Source organism: Oncorhynchus keta, unplaced genomic scaffold (assembly GCF_023373465.1).
Source record: "Oncorhynchus keta strain PuntledgeMale-10-30-2019 unplaced genomic scaffold, Oket_V2 Un_contig_24351_pilon_pilon, whole genome shotgun sequence".
Taxonomy (NCBI): domain Eukaryota; kingdom Metazoa; phylum Chordata; class Actinopteri; order Salmoniformes; family Salmonidae; genus Oncorhynchus; species Oncorhynchus keta.
In genome coordinates, this window is record NW_026283854.1 from 50562 (window position 1) to 70000 (window position 19439).

At 45.2% G+C, this 19439-nt stretch overlaps 1 protein-coding gene across 1 annotated transcript in view; it reads left to right on the forward strand.

Moving 5' to 3' along the window:
* Positions 1-19439, forward strand: part of LOC118382908 (ATP-binding cassette sub-family C member 9-like) — a gene marked incomplete at its 5' end in the record, with an annotated part of 77736 nt that overhangs the window by 46638 nt on the left and 11659 nt on the right. Inside the window, 3 exons of the mRNA XM_052505606.1 lie at positions 8214-8344; positions 12692-12770; positions 18459-18567. Coding sequence (XP_052361566.1) covers positions 8214-8344; positions 12692-12770; positions 18459-18567 — 319 coding nt within the window. The remainder of the gene's footprint in view (positions 1-8213; positions 8345-12691; positions 12771-18458; positions 18568-19439) is intronic.

The window sequence follows — 19439 nt, forward strand, 5'->3', positions numbered from 1 at the left end:
AACTGACTTGCCTTGTTAAATAAAAATACATTTAGAAAAGTAAGCACTGATTGAAGCTTCCATTTATCAAATGTCTTCTCCAACATGTAACAGCGAGGATGGCTCAACATAGTCTAGGCTTCTACACATCTATAAGGACTATATTTAAAAATCCATGGCAGTAGAACAGTCAACCACACAGGGCAACATTCTGACAGTATGGTAATATCTTCTCCAACATGTAACAGCGAGGATGGCTCAACATAGTCTAGGCTTCTACACATCTATAAGGACTATATTTAAAAATCCATGGCAGTAGAACAGTCAACCGGACAGGGCAACAATCTGACAGTATGGTAATGTCTTTAGATTTACAGTGTGGGGCAGAACGACCTGACACAGTGTTTCTCCTCCCGAATTCCAACATCATTTCTCTAGTGTGTCTCTGTGGAGTTTACAATAGTCCCGTTACGGGTCTCCTTCCAAAGCAGCATCGAAGTTTAAGTGATGTGCTGTTGCCATGGCGATGTTAAAAAAGAAGAGAAGGGGGTCATGTCTCTTGGGGGAGGAATATAAGAGGGCTAGAACTAAGGGAGGAGCAGGAGGGAGAGAGTTCTTGTTGAACAACGAGGAAGTGGGATTGAAGAGGAGAGGAGAGAAGGAGGAGAGGGAGGAGAGAGTCCCCCATCTCTAGAGCCGTGGCCCTGCTAGAGTCCTGTGGTCAAAGAACCAGACTGGGCTGTCCTCCTACACTGTGACGTAATGGAAAGTTTGGCCCTGATAGCAATACAACGATAATAAGTGGAGCTTGTCCAAGCAACGAGCTGTCATCTGGCCCTGTTTTATCATCCTACCCTTTGATTCATTTAGTTCTTTTGTTTCCTCTGCATCCGTTCGCAGCCCTTAAGTCATGAGGAGAAAACCACCAACCCTTATTTTAAGGTCTACATGCATGGTTTAGCAGTAAAACACAGAGTACTTTTGAAGTAGCCAAATGCTGCAGTCTAAACAGACCAGAGCCTGGTCACAGAAGGAAGAGTGATTCTGAGTAGCACTTAGGGCACCACTTTTGACAAAGAGACCTCTGTTTACTGCATCGTCAGATGTGTGACTGTCCCCAAATTCACTACTGTATGACTGTCCTGGATGTCCTACTGTATGACTGTCCTGGATGTTCTACTGTATGACTGTCCTGGATGTTCTACTGTATGACTGTCCTGGATGTTCTACTGTATGACTGTCCTGGATGTCCTACTGTATGACTGTCCTGGATGTCGTACTGTATGACTGTCCTGGATGTACTACTGTATGACTGTCCTGGATGTCCTACTGTATGACTGTCCTGGATGTTCTACTGTATGACTGTCCTGGATGTATTACTGTATGACTGTCCTGGATGTCCTACTACTGTCCTGGATTTGACTATGACTGTCCTGGATGTTCTACTGTATGACTGGATGTCCTGGACTGTCCTGGATGTACTACTGTATGACTGTCCTGGATGTTCTACTGTATGACTGTCCTGGATGTACTACTGTATGACTGTCCTGGATGTCCTACTGTATGACTGTCCTGGATGTTCTACTGTATGACTGTCCTGGATGTACTACTGTATGACTGTCCTGGATGTTCTACTGTATGACTGTCCTGGATGTACTACTGTATGACTGTCTTGGATGTTCTACTGTATGACTGTCCTGGATGTTCTACTGTATGACTGTCTTGGATGTACTACTGTATGACTGTCCTGGATGTTCTACTGTATGACTGTCCTGGATGTTCTACTGTATGACTGTCCTGGATGTTCTACTGTATGACTGTCCTGGATGTCCTACTGTATGACTGTCCTGGATGTACTACTGTATGACTGTCCTGGATGTCCTACTGTATGACTGTCCTGGATGTTCTACTGTATGACTGTCCTGGATGTACTACTGTATGACTGTCCTGGATGTTCTACTGTATGACTGTCCTGGATGTTTACTGTATGACTGTCCTGGATGTCCTACTGTATGACTGTCCTGGATTTCTACTGTATGACTGTCCTGGATGTTCTACTGTATGACTGTCCTGGATGTCCTGACTGTCCTGGATGACTGTCCTGGATGTACTACTGTATGACTGTCCTGGATGTACTGTATGACTGTCCTGGATGTACTACTGTATGACTGTCCTGGATGTCCTACTGTATGACTGTCCTGGATGTTCTACTGTATGACTGTCCTGGATGTACTACTGTATGACTGTCCTGGATGTTCTACTGTATGACTGTCCTGGATGTCCTGTATGATGTGGATGTTCTACTGTATGACTGTCCTGGATGTCTACTGTATGACTGTCTTGGATGTACTACTGTATGACTGTCCTGGATGTTCTACTGTATGACTGTCCTGGATGTTCTACTGTATGACTGTCCTGGATGTACTGTATGACTGTCCTGGATGTCCTACTGTATGACTGTCCTGGATGTCCTGTATGACTGTCCTGGACTGTATGACTGTCCTGGATGTTCTACTGTATGACTGTCCTGGATGTACTACTGTATGACTGTCCTGGATGTCCTACTGTATGACTGTCCCTGTATGACTGTCCTGGATGTACTGTATGACTGTCCTGGATGTTCTACTACTGTCCTGGATGTACTGTATGACTGTCCTGGATGTTCTACTGTATGACTGTCCTGGATGTACTACTGTATGACTGTCTTGGATGTTCTACTGTATGACTGTCCTGGATGTTCTACTGTATGACTGTCTTGGATGTACTACTGTATGACTGTCCTGGATGTTCTACTGTATGACTGTCCTGGATGTTCTACTGTATGACTGTCCTGGATGTTCTACTGTATGACTGTCCTGGATGTCCTACTGTATGACTGTCCTGGATGTACTACTGTATGACTGTCCTGGATGTCCTACTGTATGACTGTCCTGGATGTTCTACTGTATGACTGTCCTGGATGTACTACTGTATGACTGTCCTGGATGTTCTACTGTATGACTGTCCTGGATGTATTACTGTATGACTGTCCTGGATGTCCTACTGTATGACTGTCCTGGATTTCTACTGTATGACTGTCCTGGATGTTCTACTGTATGACTGTCCTGGATGTCCTACTGTATGACTGTCCTGGATGTACTACTGTATGACTGTCCTGGATGTTCTACTGTATGACTGTCCTGGATGTACTACTGTATGACTGTCCTGGATGTCCTACTGTATGACTGTCCTGGATGTTCTACTGTATGACTGTCCTGGATGTACTACTGTATGACTGTCCTGGATGTTCTACTGTATGACTGTCCTGGATGTACTACTGTATGACTGTCTTGGATGTTCTACTGTATGACTGTCCTGGATGTTCTACTGTATGACTGTCTTGGATGTACTACTGTATGACTGTCCTGGATGTTCTACTGTATGACTGTCCTGGATGTTCTACTGTATGACTGTCCTGGATGTTCTACTGTATGACTGTCCTGGATGTCCTACTGTATGACTGTCCTGGATGTACTACTGTATGACTGTCCTGGATGTCCTACTGTATGACTGTCCTGGATGTTCTACTGTATGACTGTCCTGGATGTACTACTGTATGACTGTCCTGGATGTTCTACTGTATGACTGTCCTGGATGTATTACTGTATGACTGTCCTGGATGTCCTACTGTATGACTGTCCTGGATTTCTACTGTATGACTGTCCTGGATGTTCTACTGTATGACTGTCCTGGATGTGTATGACTGTCCTGGATACTGTATGACTGTCCTGGATGTTCTACTGTATGACTGTCCTGGATGTACTACTGTATGACTGTCCTGGATGTCCTACTGTATGACTGTCCTGGATGTTCTACTGTATGACTGTCCTGGATGTACTACTGTATGACTGTCCTGGATGTTCTACTGTATGACTGTCCTGGATGTACTACTGTATGACTGTCCTGGATGTTCTACTGTATGACTGTCCTGGATGTTCTACTGTATGACTGTCCTGGATGTACTACTGTATGACTGTCCTGGATGTTCTACTGTATGACTGTCCTGGATGTTCTACTGTATGACTGTCCTGGATGTTCTACTGTATGACTGTCCTGGATGTCCTACTGTATGACTGTCCTGGATGTACTACTGTATGACTGTCCTGGATGTCCTACTGTATGACTGTCCTGGATGTTCTACTGTATGACTGTCCTGGATGTACTACTGTATGACTGTCCTGGATGTCCTACTGTATGACTGTCCTGGATGTACTACTGTATGACTGTCCTGGATGTCCTACTGTATGACTGTCCTGGATGTTCTACTGTATGACTGTCCTGGATGTACTACTGTATGACTGTCCTGGATGTTCTACTGTATGACTGTCCTGGATGTACTACTGTATGACTGTCTGGATGTTCTACTGTATGACTGTCCTGGATGTTCTACTGTATGACTGTCCTGGATGTACTACTGTATGACTGTCCTGGATGTTCTACTGTATGACTGTCCTGGATGTTCTACTGTATGACTGTCCTGGATGTTCTACTGTATGACTGTCCTGGATGTCCTACTGTATGACTGTCCTGGATGTACTACTGTATGACTGTCCTGGATGTCCTACTGTATGACTGTCCTGGATGTTCTACTGTATGACTGTCCTGGATGTACTACTGTATGACTGTCCTGGATGTTCTACTGTATGACTGTCCTGGATGTATTACTGTATGACTGTCCTGGATGTCCTACTGTATGACTGTCCTGGATTTCTACTGTATGACTGTCCTGGATGTTCTACTGTATGACTGTCCTGGATGTCCTACTGTATGACTGTCCTGGATGTACTACTGTATGACTGTCCTGGATGTTCTACTGTATGACTGTCCTGGATGTACTACTGTATGACTGTCCTGGATGTCCTACTGTATGACTGTCCTGGATGTTCTACTGTATGACTGTCCTGGATGTACTACTGTATGACTGTCCTGGATGTTCTACTGTATGACTGTCCTGGATGTACTACTGTATGACTGTCCTGGATGTCCTACTGTATGACTGTCCTGGATGTTCTACTGTATGACTGTCCTGGATGTACTACTGTATGACTGTCCTGGATGTTCTACTGTATGACTGTCCTGGATGTATTACTGTATGACTGTCCTGGATGTCCTACTGTATGACTGTCCTGGATTTCTACTGTATGACTGTCCTGGATGTTCTACTGTATGACTGTCCTGGATGTCCTACTGTATGACTGTCCTGGATGTACTACTGTATGACTGTCCTGGATGTTCTACTGTATGACTGTCCTGGATGTACTACTGTATGACTGTCCTGGATGTCCTACTGTATGACTGTCCTGGATGTTCTACTGTATGACTGTCCTGGATGTACTACTGTATGACTGTCCTGGATGTTCTACTGTATGACTGTCCTGGATGTACTACTGTATGACTGTCTTGGATGTTCTACTGTATGACTGTCCTGGATGTTCTACTGTATGACTGTCTTGGATGTACTACTGTATGACTGTCCTGGATGTTCTACTGTATGACTGTCCTGGATGTTCTACTGTATGACTGTCCTGGATGTTCTACTGTATGACTGTCCTGGATGTCCTACTGTATGACTGTCCTGGATGTACTACTGTATGACTGTCCTGGATGTCCTACTGTATGACTGTCCTGGATGTTCTACTGTATGACTGTCCTGGATGTACTACTGTATGACTGTCCTGGATGTCCTACTGTATGACTGTCCTGGATGTACTACTGTATGACTGTCCTGGATGTCCTACTGTATGACTGTCCTGGATGTTCTACTGTATGACTGTCCTGGATGTACTACTGTATGACTGTCCTGGATGTTCTACTGTATGACTGTCCTGGATGTACTACTGTATGACTGTCTTGGATGTTCTACTGTATGACTGTCCTGGATGTTCTACTGTATGACTGTCTTGGATGTACTACTGTATGACTGTCCTGGATGTTCTACTGTATGACTGTCCTGGATGTTCTACTGTATGACTGTCCTGGATGTTCTACTGTATGACTGTCCTGGATGTCCTACTGTATGACTGTCCTGGATGTACTACTGTATGACTGTCCTGGATGTCCTACTGTATGACTGTCCTGGATGTTCTACTGTATGACTGTCCTGGATGTACTACTGTATGACTGTCCTGGATGTTCTACTGTATGACTGTCCTGGATGTATTACTGTATGACTGTCCTGGATGTCCTACTGTATGACTGTCCTGGATTTCTACTGTATGACTGTCCTGGATGTTCTACTGTATGACTGTCCTGGATGTCCTACTGTATGACTGTCCTGGATGTACTACTGTATGACTGTCCTGGATGTTCTACTGTATGACTGTCCTGGATGTACTACTGTATGACTGTCCTGGATGTCCTACTGTATGACTGTCCTGGATGTTCTACTGTATGACTGTCCTGGATGTACTACTGTATGACTGTCCTGGATGTTCTACTGTATGACTGTCCTGGATGTACTACTGTATGACTGTCTTGGATGTTCTACTGTATGACTGTCCTGGATGTTCTACTGTATGACTGTCTTGGATGTACTACTGTATGACTGTCCTGGATGTTCTACTGTATGACTGTCCTGGATGTTCTACTGTATGACTGTCCTGGATGTTCTACTGTATGACTGTCCTGGATGTCCTACTGTATGACTGTCCTGGATGTACTACTGTATGACTGTCCTGGATGTCCTACTGTATGACTGTCCTGGATGTTCTACTGTATGACTGTCCTGGATGTACTACTGTATGACTGTCCTGGATGTACTACTGTATGACTGTCCTGGATGTACTACTGTATGACTGTCCTGGATGTCCTACTGTATGACTGTCCTGGATGTTCTACTGTATGACTGTCCTGGATGTATTACTGTATGACTGTCCTGGATGTCCTACTGTATGACTGTCCTGGATGTTCTACTGTATGACTGTCCTGGATGTTCTACTGTATGACTGTCCTGGATGTTCTACTGTATGACTGTCCTGGATGTTCTACTGTATGACTGTCCTGGATGTTCTACTGTATGACTGTCCTGGATTTCTACTGTATGACTGTCCTGGATGTACTACTGTATGACTGTCCTGGATGTCCTACTGTATGACTGTCCTGGATGTACTACTGTATGACTGTCCTGGATGTACTACTGTATGACTGTCCTGGATGTACTACTGTATGACTGTCCTGGATGTCCTACTGTATGACTGTCCTGGATGTACTACTGTATGACTGTCCTGGATGTCCTACTGTATGACTGTCTTGGATGTTCTACTGTATGACTGTCCTGGATGTCCTACTGTATGACTGTCCTGGATGTACTACTGTATGACTGTCCTGGATGTACTACTGTATGACTGTCCTGGATGTATTACTGTATGACTGTCCTGGATGTATTACTGTATGACTGTCCTGGACGTACTACTGTATGACTGTCCTGGATGTACTACTGTATGACTGTCCTGGATGTATTACTGTATGACTGTCCTGGATGTACTACTGTATGACTGTCCTGGATGTATTACTGTATGACTGTCCTGGATGTACTACTGTATGACTGTCCTGGATGTTCTACTGTATGACTGTCCTGGATGTACTACTGTATGACTGTCCTGGATGTATTACTGTATGACTGTCCTGGATGTCCTACTGTATGACTGTCCTGGATGTCCTACTGTATGACTGTCCTGGATGTTCTACTGTATGACTGTCCTGGATGTCCTACTGTATGACTGTCATGGATGTTCTACTGTATGACTGTCCTGGAAGTCCTACTGTATGACTGTCCTGGATGTTCTACTGTATGACTGTCCTGGATGTACTACTGTATGACTGTCCTGGATGTCCTACTGTATGACTGTCCTGGATGTCCTACTGTATGACTGTCCTGGATGTCCTACTGTATGACTGTCCTGGATGTACTACTGTATGACTGTCTTGGATGTACTACTGTATGACTGTCCTGGATGTCCTACTGTATGACTGTCCTGGATGTACTACTGTATGACTGTCCTGGATGTTCTACTGTATGACTGTCCTGGATGTCCTACTGTATGTGTTATTGTGCCGTAGGCTATAACTAGGGCCCAGAGTTTTTCTGTCCCTGTCAAGGACAAACTGCTCGCCCTAGTTATTGTGTGTGATCACAGTATATAATTACACATCTCATTCATGCTTTGTTCATGGTTGACTATATGTGTTCTTTCCAGATACCACCCAGGTCCCCGAGGACTGGCCCCAGCACGGAGAGATAAAGATCCAGGATCTGTGTGTCCGTTACGACCCCCTTCTGAAGCCTGTCCTCAAACACGTTAATGCCTACATCAACCCCGGACAGAAGGTAAGTGACAGCCCTGTGTCTGAAAGCAACTGTGAGATGGAACATTGTTGCTGTAGCTTCAATAAAGATCACATTTAGGGAGCTAAGCAACCCCAGACAGAAGCTAAGTCACACCCACTCACAGAGCCCTCCCTTAATGCAACTGTGACTTCACACGTTGTTCCTGACTATATCGCTGAATAAAGATCACATTTAGGGAGCTAAGCAACCCCAAACAGAAGCTAAGTCACACCCACTCACAGAGCCCTCCCTTAATGCAACTGTGACTTCACACGTTGTTCCTGACTATATCGCTGAATAAAGATCACATTTAGGGAGCTAAGCAACCCCAGACAGAAGCTAAGTCACACCCACTCACAGAGCCCTCCCTTAATGCAACTGTGACTTCACACGTTGTTCCTGACTATATCGCTGAATAAAGATCACATTTAGGGAGCTAAGCAACCCCAGACAGAAGCTAAGTCACACCCACTCACAGAGCCCTCCCTTAATGCAACTGTGACTTCACACGTTGTTCCTGACTATATCGCTGAATAAAGATCACATTTAGGGAGCTAAGCAACCCCAGACAGAAGCTAAGTCACACCCACTCACAGAGCCCTCCCTTAATGCAACTGTGACTTCACACGTTGTTCCTGACTATATCGCTGAATAAAGATCACATTTAGGGAGCTAAGCAACCCCAGACAGAAGCTAAGTCACACCCACTCACAGAGCCCTCCCTTAATGCAACTGTGACTTCACACGTTGTTCCTGACTGTATCGCTGAATAAAGATCACATTTGAACGCAGTGAAAGCAGTGAAAAGCAAGCAGACGTTTACTTTCTGTTTGAATCACAGCCCCGTGTCTAAACGCAACGCTGAGTTGACACGTAGTGAAGAAACGGACTAGTTGGTCGCGGCGACTCTGTGTGGCGTGCGTCTTACCGCTTTCTGCACACACATGTCCGTTCTCTCAGGGCAGTGTTACTGTACCTCAGCAGACTCCTGCTATCTGACCTGACGGAGGAGGCTGCTTCACTTCTGCTGTGAGGAGCCTGAATGCAGATACACAGGTAGAGAGAGATATCCAGTCCAGAGCAGAGAATCAGAGATACAGAGCTACTAGACCTCCTTCTGAGACCGTGTTCTTCAGTCCTGGTCCTAGAGAGACACGGGTTGTGCAGGCTTTTGATCCAGCCCAGTACCAACACACCACAGGAGGTTGGTGGCACCTTAATTGGGGAGGATGGGCTCGTGGTAACGGCTGGAGCGGAATAGGTAGAATGGTATTAAACACATCAAACACATGGGTTGATGCCATTCCATTCACTCCGTTCCAGACGTTATTATGAGCCGTCCTCCCCTCAGCAGCCTCCACTGCAACACACATTATTCAACTGATTGAGTAGTTCATGGAGCTCTTGACAACCATGCTGGACCATGAGCCCTAGGACCGTGCCCCAGGACTACCTGACACAATGCCCCAGTCCACCTGACTGTGCTGCTGCTCCAGTTTCAACTGTTCTGCCTTATTATTATTCGACCATGCTGGTCATTTATGAACATTTGAACATCTTGGTCATGTTCTGTTATAATCTCTACCCGGCACAGCCAGAAGAGGACTGGCCACCCCACATAGCCCGGTTCCTCTCTAGGTTTCTTCCTAGGTTTTGGCCTTTCTAGGGAGTTTTTCCTAGCCACCGTGCTTTTACACCTGCATTGTTTGCTGTTTGGGGTTTTAGGCTGGGTTTCTGTACAGCACTTTGAGATATCAGCTGATGTACGAAGGGCTATATAAAGAAATTTGATTTGATTTGATTTGATTTTGATTTGATTTGATTTGACTTATTGAATCAGGTGTGTTCGTTCATGCTGGGTTCATAGCCAGGTGTAAGGCGTCTCGGTGTAGCAGGTAAGGCAGAGTCAGGCGCAGGACACAGAGATGAGTAATTCAACTAACTTTACTCAAAACAACAAATATTCCAAGAAGGAAAATAATCAAGCTCACAAATACAGACCAACTTACAACGAACAAACACGCACAAAACCAGGGGGGAACCACAGGGTTCAATAAGGAACATATAATTATGGGATGGAAACCAGGTGTGTACAATGAAGACAAAACATATGGAAAATGAAAAGTGGATCGGCGGCGGCAAGAAAACTGGTGACGTCAACCGCCGAACACAGCCGAACACAGCCGAACACAGCCGAACACAGCCGAACACAGCCGAACACAGCCGAACACAGCCGAACATAGCCGAACACAGCCGAACACAGCCGAACACAGCCGAACAAGGAGAGGGACCGACTGAGGCAGAAGTCTTGACACCAGGACTGAAGTCGTGACACTAGGACTGAAGTCGTGACACGAGGACTGAAGTCGTGACACGAGGACTGAAGTCGTGACACTAGGACTGAAGTCGTGACACGAGGACTGAAGTCGTGACACGAGGACTGAAGTCGTGACACTAGGACTGAAGTCGTGACACTAGGACTGAAGTCGTGACACTAGGACTGAAGTCGTGACACGAGGACTGAAGTCGTGACACTAGGACTGAAGTCGTGACACTAGGACTGAAGTCGTGACACTAGGACTGAAGTCGTGACACCAGGACTGAAGTCGTGACACCAGGACTGAAGTCTTGACACCAGGACTGAAGTCTTGACACCAGGACTGAAGTCTTGACACCAGGACTGAAGTCTTGACACTAGGACTGAAGTCGTGACACTAGGACTGAAGTCGTGACACTAGGACTGAAGTCTTGACACCAGGACTGAAGTCGTGACACGAGGACTGAAGTCGTGACACTAGGACTGAAGTCGTGACACTAGGACTGAAGTCGTGACACTAGGACTGAAGTCGTGACACCAGGACTGAAGTCGTGACACTAGGACTGAAGTCGTGACACCAGGACTGAAGTCGTGACACCAGGACTGAAGTCGTGACACTAGGACTGAAGTCTTGACACTAGGACTGAAGTCGTGACACTAGGACTGAAGTCGTGACACCAGGACTGAAGTCGTGACACTAGGACTGAAGTCGTGACACTAGGACTGAAGTCTTGACACTAGGACTGAAGTCGTGACACCAGGACTGAAGTCGTGACACCAGGACTGAAGTCTTGACACCAGGACTGAAGTAGATGTTCTAGTATCGCTCTTTGACTCCGTGCTCTGTAAACAGGCCTGGATATTAGGTATCTCTCTATCTGTGTATCTGTGAGTGTTTTATAAGCAAGGCTGGATATTAGGTATCTCTCTATCTGTGTATCTGTGAGTGTTTTATAAGCAAGGCTGGATATTAGGTATCTCTCTATCTGTGTATCTGTGAGTGTTTTATAAGCAAGGCTGGATATTAGGTATCTCTCTATCTGTGTATCTGTGAGTGTTTTATAAGCAAGGCTGGATATTAGGTATCTCTCTATCTGTGTATCTGTGAGTGTTTTATAAGCAGGCCTGGATATTAGGTATCTCTCTATCTGTGTATCTGTGAGTGTTTTATAAGCAGGCCTGGATATTAGGTATCTCTCTATCTGTGTATCTGTGAGTGTTTTATAAGCAAGGCTGGATATTAGGTATCTCTCTATCTGTGTATCTGTGAGTGTTTTATAAGCAGGCCTGGATATTAGGTATCTCTCTATCTGTGTATCTGTGAGTGTTTTATAAGCAGAGCTGGTCAATATGTATCTCTCTATCTGTGTATCTGTGAGTGTTTTATAAGCCATGCTGGATATTAGGTATCTCTCTATCTGTGTATCTGTGACTGTGTCTCATAAGCATTCCAGGGCTGATATTATGTCTGGAAGATCATGATGATTTTAGTGTCTCCTGCTGAGCCTCAATTTCTACAACCACCCTGTATTCCCCTTTAAATCTGACTCAGTTTAGGTATCACAGTAATCCTCATATACTCAAAACATCTTAAATCTGGGGATATACACCCTTAGTAGAGAGGCCTGGCTGTGTGTGTGGTGTCTTTGACCAATGAGAGAAAGCGTGAGTGTGGAACCGTATCTAAGAACAGTAATGTATTGTGGTTGTATGTGAGGCTGACTGCTTGTTTATGGGTAGCTCCATCTTTTACAGTAACCACACTGTAAAAAATACAATCCTGTTGTTTTTAAGGTCATTTACTGCCAGCCAGTTGCCTGTTAGTTACTGAAAAAAGGGACACTATGTTACTGTAAACTTTACAGTAATGTACTGTTAAATTGACATTTTCTGTAGGACTTACCTTGTGAGGAAAACCTCCTAGTCTTGTTAGTGAGAATAGAGGGCCAAGCTGTGACAGATTGTGTCTCCCACTGGCGTGAAATGGCGGTTTAATAACTAACCCCTCTTTCTCCCTCTCCTCTCTCTAGGTGGGCATCTGTGGACGCACAGGAAGTGGAAAGTCCTCCCTCTCTCTGGCCTTCTTCAATATGGTCGACGTGTTTGAAGGTTAGTCTCCTGTGATTCAGGTGTCGAAGGTCTAGAAGCTGTGGACAGGAGCCTTGATGCTCAGGTCTAGCACTTGTTACACAGCTCCCTCATAGTGACTGTCTGGTTTTATTTTACAGTAAATTGAAAGAAGTGGCTGTACAAAACCCTCTCACAGTCCTCCCCACAATCCTCCTCACAGTCCACCTCACAGTCCACCTCACAGTCCTCCTCACAGTGCTCCCCACAGTCCTCCTCACAGTCCTCCCCACAGTCCTCCCCACAGTCCTCCTCACAGTCCTCCCCACAGTCCTCCCCACAATCCTCCTCACAGTCCACCTCATAGTCCACCTCACAGTCCTCCTCACAGTGCTCCCCACAGTCCTCCTCACAGTCCTCCCCACAGTCCTCCCCACAATCCTCCTCACAGTCCATCTCACAGTCCACCTCACAGTGCTCCTCACAGTCCTCCCCACAGTCCTCCCCACAATCCTCCTCACAGTCCACCTCACAGTCCACCTCACAGTCCTCCCCACAGTGCTCCTCACAGTCCTCCCCACAGTGCTCCTCACAGTCCTCCCCACAGTGCTCCTCACAGTCCTCCCCACAGTGCTCCTCACAGTCCTCCTCACAGTCCTCCTCACAGGCCCTCCAACTCTTTTTCAGTAGTGAAGTGTTAGTGGACATAACATAACTATGGTGACTGCAACCAAACGCTGACACCAAAGGTCAAACTATTTCCTTGACTTTCCTGTCCCAAAGTGCCCATTCAAAAGTCCGAGGGAGGCTTATAATATGATAGTTAGTTTGAGTGGAGCTGTGTTTATTCTCATCTGATAAAGGGAAATAGGTCCTCTGCTGAAATCCATAGCCTCCTTTTAGTTTCCTCTGTTTACACAGTACGGCCCTGTGGTCACTGTCATCCGGACATCCTATGATGATGTCATATTTAGTTGTCCTTTGTACACAACTTTCTGCAGGGGGCCTGTTATTGTTAGTATGCATATCTCCAGCCTCTGGACAAAATGTCATAAATAGAATCATCAAAACATAATGTTCTGGATTTATTTCCTACGTTGAACATCGGTTTGTCAGAATCCACTGATAAACAACCATATGATAATATTCAGGTTTAACTCTGAATAATCTTTGTATTTACACCACTCCTAGTCAGCCGATTCAGACAAACCCATCTTTCACCAAACCCAAAATGCTCTCTTTTTCCACACGAGCACTGCTGCCGCAGACAAATGTATTTTATTTAACAATGAATTAAGACACATATTTGTTACCAGTGTCCCCTTATAAAGGCCGAGGGAGCGAGCTTGAACACTACGATGTTGACTGTAGTCGTACTAATAGACTCGCCAGTGGACATTCTTGGGAAGATAATGTCCCCAGAAATAGACTAAATAAATAGAGGAGAAACGTGAAATATCTTCCGTGAGTAATGATAATAAATGTGATGTTCAGCTTACTTGTGTAATCTTCTACAATATACAGAACAGAATGGCATCAACAACCAGACCATATATGCTTTGATGCTCTCTCTCTCTCTCTGTCTGTATCTCTCTCTTTCTGTATCTCTCGCTCTCTCTCTGTCTGTCTGTATCTCTCTCTTTCTGTATCTCTCTCTCTCTCTCTGTCTGTCTGTCTCTCTCTCTTTCTGTATCTCTCGCTCTCTCTCTCTCTGTCTCTCTCTCTCTTTCTGTATCTCTCTCTCTCTCTCTGTCTGTATCTCTCTCTTTCTGTATCTCTCGCTCTCTCTCTCTCTGTCTCTCTCTCTCTTTCTGTATCTCTCTCTCTCTCTCTGTCTGTATCTCTCTCTTTCTGTATCTCTCGCTCTCTCTCTGTCTGTCTGTCTCTCTCTCTTTCTGTATCTCTCTCTCTCTCGGTCTGTATCTCTCTCTTTCTGTATCTCTCGCTCTCTCTCGGTCTGTATCTCTCTCTTTCTGTATCTCTTGCTCTCTCTCTGTCTGTCTCTCTCTCTTTCTGTATCTCTCTCTGTCTCTGTCTGTATCTCTCTCTCTCTCTGTCTGTCTGTCTCTCTCTCTTTCTGTATCTCTCGCTCTCTCTCTTTCTGTATCTCTCGCTCTCTCTCGGTCTGTATCTCTCTCTTTCTGTATCTCTCGCTCTCTCTCTGTCTGTCTCTCTCTCTTTCTGTATCTCTCGCTCTCTCTCTGTCTGTCTGTCTCTCTCTCGTTCTGTATCTCTCGCTCTCTCTCGGTCTGTATCTCTCTCTTTTTGTATCTCTCGCTCTCTCTCTGTCTGTCTGTCTCTCTTTCTGTATCTCTCACTCTCTGTCTGTCTGTCTCTCTGTCTCTGTCTGTATCTCTCTCTTTCTCTATCTCTCGCTCTCTCTCTGTCTGTCTGTCTCTCTTTCTGTATCTCTCGCTCTCTCTCTGTCTGTCTCTCTCTCTTTCTGTATCTCTGTCTGTCTCTCTGTCTGTCTCTCACTCTCTCTCTGTCTGTCTCTCTCTCTTTCTGTATCTCTCGCTCTCTCTCTGTCTGTCTCTCTCTCTTTCTGTATCTCTCGCTCTCTCTCTGTCTGTCTCTCTTTCTTTCTGTATCTCTGTCTGTCTCTCTGTCTGTCTCTCGCTCTCTCTCTGTCTGTCTCTCTCTCTTTCTGTATCTCTCGCTGTCTCTCTGTCTCTGTCTGTATCTCTCTCTTTCTGTATCTCTCGCTCTCTCTCTGTCTGTCTCTCTCTCTTTCTGTATCTCTCGCTCTCTCTCTGTCTGTCTCTCTCTCTTTCTGTATCTCTGTCTGTCTCTCTGTCTGTCTCTCACTCTCTCTCTGTCTGTCTCTCTCTCTTTCTGTATCTCTCGCTCTCTCTCTGTCTGTCTCTCTCTCTTTCTGTATCTCTGTCTGTCTCTCTGTCTGTCTCTCACTCTCTCTCTGTCTGTCTCTCTCTCTTTCTGTATCTCTCGCTCTCTCTCTGTCTGTCTCTCTCTCTTTCTGTATCTCTCGCTCTCTCTCTGTCTGTCTCTCTCTCTTTCTGTATCTCTGTCTGTCTCTCTGTCTGTCTCTCGCTCTCTCTCTGTCTGTCTCTCTCTTTCTGTATCTCTCGCTGTCTCTCTGTCTCTGTCTGTATCTCTCTCTTTCTGTATCTCTCGCTCTCTCTCTGTCTGTCTCTCTCTCTTTCTGTATCTCTCGCTCTCTCTCTGTCTGTCTCTCTCTCTTTCTGTATCTCTGTCTGTCTCTCTGTCTGTCTCTCACTCTCTCTCTGTCTGTCTCTCTCTCTTTCTGTATCTCTCGCTCTCTCTCTGTCTGTCTCTCTCTCTTTCTGTATCTCTCGCTCTCTCTCTGTCTGTCTCTCTCTCTTTCTGTATCTCTGTCTGTCTCTCTGTCTGTCTCTCACTCTCTCTCTGTCTGTCTCTCTCTCTTTCTGTATCTCTCGCTCTCTCTCTGTCTGTCTCTCTCTCTTTCTGTAATTCAATTCAATTCAATTCAAGGGCTTTATTGGCATGGGAAACATGTGTTAACATTGCCAAAGCAGGTGAGGTAGACAACATACAAAGTGAATATATAAAGTGAAAAACAACAAAAATTAACAGTAAACATTACACATACAACAGTTTCAAAACAGTAAAGACATTACAAATGTCATATATATATATATATATATATATATATATATATATATATATATATATATATATATACATATACACAATGTACAAATAATTAAAGGACACAAGATCAAATAAATAAGCATAAATATGGGTTGTATTTGCAATGGTGTCTGTTCTTCACTGGTTGCCCTTTTCTCGTGGCAACAGGTCACAAATCTTGCTGCTGTGATGGCACACTGTGGAATTTCACCCAGTAGGTATGGGAGTTTTTCAAAATTGGATATGTTTTTGAATTCTTTGTGGATCTGTGTGATCTGGGGGAAATATGTCTCTCTAATATGGTCATACATTGGGCAGGAGGTTAGGAAGTGCAGCTCAGTTTCCACCTCATTTTGTGGGCAGTGAGCACATAGCCTGTCTTCTCTTGAGAGCCATGTCTGCCTACGGCGGCCTTTTCAATAGCAAGGCTATGCTCACTGAGTCTGTACATAGTCAAAGCTTTCCTTAATTTTGGGTCAGTCACAGTGGTCAGGTATTCTGCCGCTGTGTACTCTCTGTGTAGGGCCAAATAGCATTCTAGTTTGCTCTGTTTTTTTGTTAATTCTTTCCAATGTGTTAAGTAATTATCTTTTTGTTTTCTCATGATTTGGTTGGGTCTAATTGTGCTGTTGTCCTGGGGCTCTGTAGGGTGTGTTTGTGTTTGTGAACAGAGCCCCAGGACCAGTTTGCTTAGGGACTCTTCTCCAGGTTCATCTCTCTGTTTGTGATGGCTTTGTTATGGAAGGTTTGTGAATCGCTTCCTTTTAGGTGGTTGTAGAATTTAATGGCTCTTTTCTGGATTTTGATAATTAGTGGGTATCGGCCTAATTCTGCTCTGCATGCATTATTTGGTGTTTTACGTTGTACACGGAGGATATTTTTGCAGAATTCTGCGTGCAGAGTCTCAATTTGGTGTTTGTCCCATTTTGTGAAGTCTTGGTTGGTGAGCGGACCCCAGACCTCACAACCATAAAGGGCAATGGGCTCTATGACTGATTCAAGTATTTTTAGCCAAATCCTAATCTCTCGCTCTCTCTCTGTCTGTCTCTCTCTCTTTCTGTATCTCTCGCTCTCTCTCGGTCTGTATCTCTCTCTTTCTGTATCTCTCGCTCTCTCTCTTTCTGTATCTCTCTCTTTCTGTATCTCTCGCTCTCTCTCGGTCTGTATCTCTCGCTCTCTCTCGGTCTGTATCTCTCTCTTTCTGTATCTCTCGCTCTCTCTCGGTCTGTATCTCTCTCTTTCTGTATCTCTCGCTCTCTGTCTGTCTGTCTCTCTCTCTTTCTGTATCTCTCGCTCTCTCTCGGTCTGTATCTCTCGCTCTCTCTCGGTCTGTATCTCTCTCTTTCGCTCGCTCTTTATCTTTCTCTCTGTCTGTCTGTCTCTCTGTCTCTGTCTGTCTCTCTCTCTTTCTGTATCTCTCGCTCTCTCTCGGTCTGTATCTCTCTCTTTCTGTATCTCTCTTTCTGTATCTCTCGCTCTCTCTCTGTCTGTTTCTCTCTCTTTCTGTATCTCTCGCTCTCTCTCTGTCTGTCTCTCTCTCTTTCTGTATCTCTCGCTCTCTCTCGGTCTGTATCTCTCTTTCGCTCGCTCTTTATCTTTCTCTCTGTCTGTCTGTCTCTCTGTCTCTGTCTGTATCTCTCTCTTTCTGTATCTCTCGCTCTGTCTGTCTCTCTCTCTTTCTGTATCTCTCGCTCTCTCTCGGTCTGTATCTCTCTCTTTCTGTATCTCTCGCTCTGTCTCGGTCTGTATCTCTCTCTTTCGCTCGCTCTTTATCTTTCTCTCTGTCTGTCTGTCTCTCTCTCTCTGTCTGTCCCTCTCTGTCTGTCCCTCTCTGTCTGTATCTCTCTGTCTGTATCTCTCTGTCTCTCTCTCTGTCTGTATTTCTCTCTCTGTCTGTATCTCTCTCTGTCTGTATCTCTCTCTCTCTCTCTCTCTGTATCTTTCTCTCTCTGTCTGTATCTCTCTCTCTCTCTCTCTCTCTGTCTGTATCTCTCGCTCTGTCTCTCTGTCTGTATCTCTCTCTCTCTGTCTGTATCTCTGTCTGTATCTCTCTCTTGCTGTCTCTGTCTGTATCTCTCTCTCTGCATCTCCTCTCAGGGCGGATCATCATTGATGGTATAGACATCTGTAAGCTGCCCCTCCAGACCCTGAGGTCTCGTCTGTCCATCATCCTCCAGGACCCGGTGCTGTTCAGCGGATCCATCCGGTACGTCGGCTACGTGTAGAACCTTAGAATGTTAGAACCCTTACCAGGACACTGTACGTGCAGTGAAGAACCAGGTGTGTGTGTGTCTGTGTGAGAGCCAGTCAGTGTGTGTGTGAGCCGGTGTATACTTGCAGAACGTTAAAACCAAGATACTGTGTCAGGAGCACGTGCTCTGGCTGTTGACAATCACAGACATGCACACAGGAACGTGCCCAGAAGCTGACATAAGAGACACATTATAATAAACAGTAACTTCCTCATGTCTCTCAGTGGAGAAATAGATCAGTAGATTATAATCAATGTATAATCATTGCCACCTTTGTTTCCACACAGCGACTGCTATGAGGACTACAGTGTTGTGGTTTAGGAAGTTGAACAGATAACCTTCTGCCTACAAACGGGTAGAAAACTACTTTAGTATACTATGATATATTGTTCAGAAGACAATAACAGAACAGTAACAGTGGGCCTAATTCAGTTGACTTTATGAAGTAAAAATGAAGCTAAACAAATGTTTGTTTGGTTAAAATATGAAACTCCTCAGCAGACGTCATGAAAGTTCATCCTGCTCCCAGGACATTGGATAGTCTCCTCTCCCTCTCTCTCTCTCTCTGTCTCTCTCTCTCTCTCTCTCTCTCTCTCTCTCTCTCTCTCTCTCTCTCTCTCTCTCTCTCTCTCTCTCTCTCTCTCTCTCTCTCTCTCTCTCTCTCTCTCTCTCTCTCTCTCTCTCTCTCTCTCTCTCTCTCTCTCTCTCTCTCTCTCTCTCTCTCTCTCTCTCTCTCTGTCTCTCTCCCTCTCCTCTCTCTCTCTCTCTCTCTCTCTCTCTCTCTCTCTCTCTCTCTCTCTCTCTCTCTCTCTCTCTCTCTCTCTCT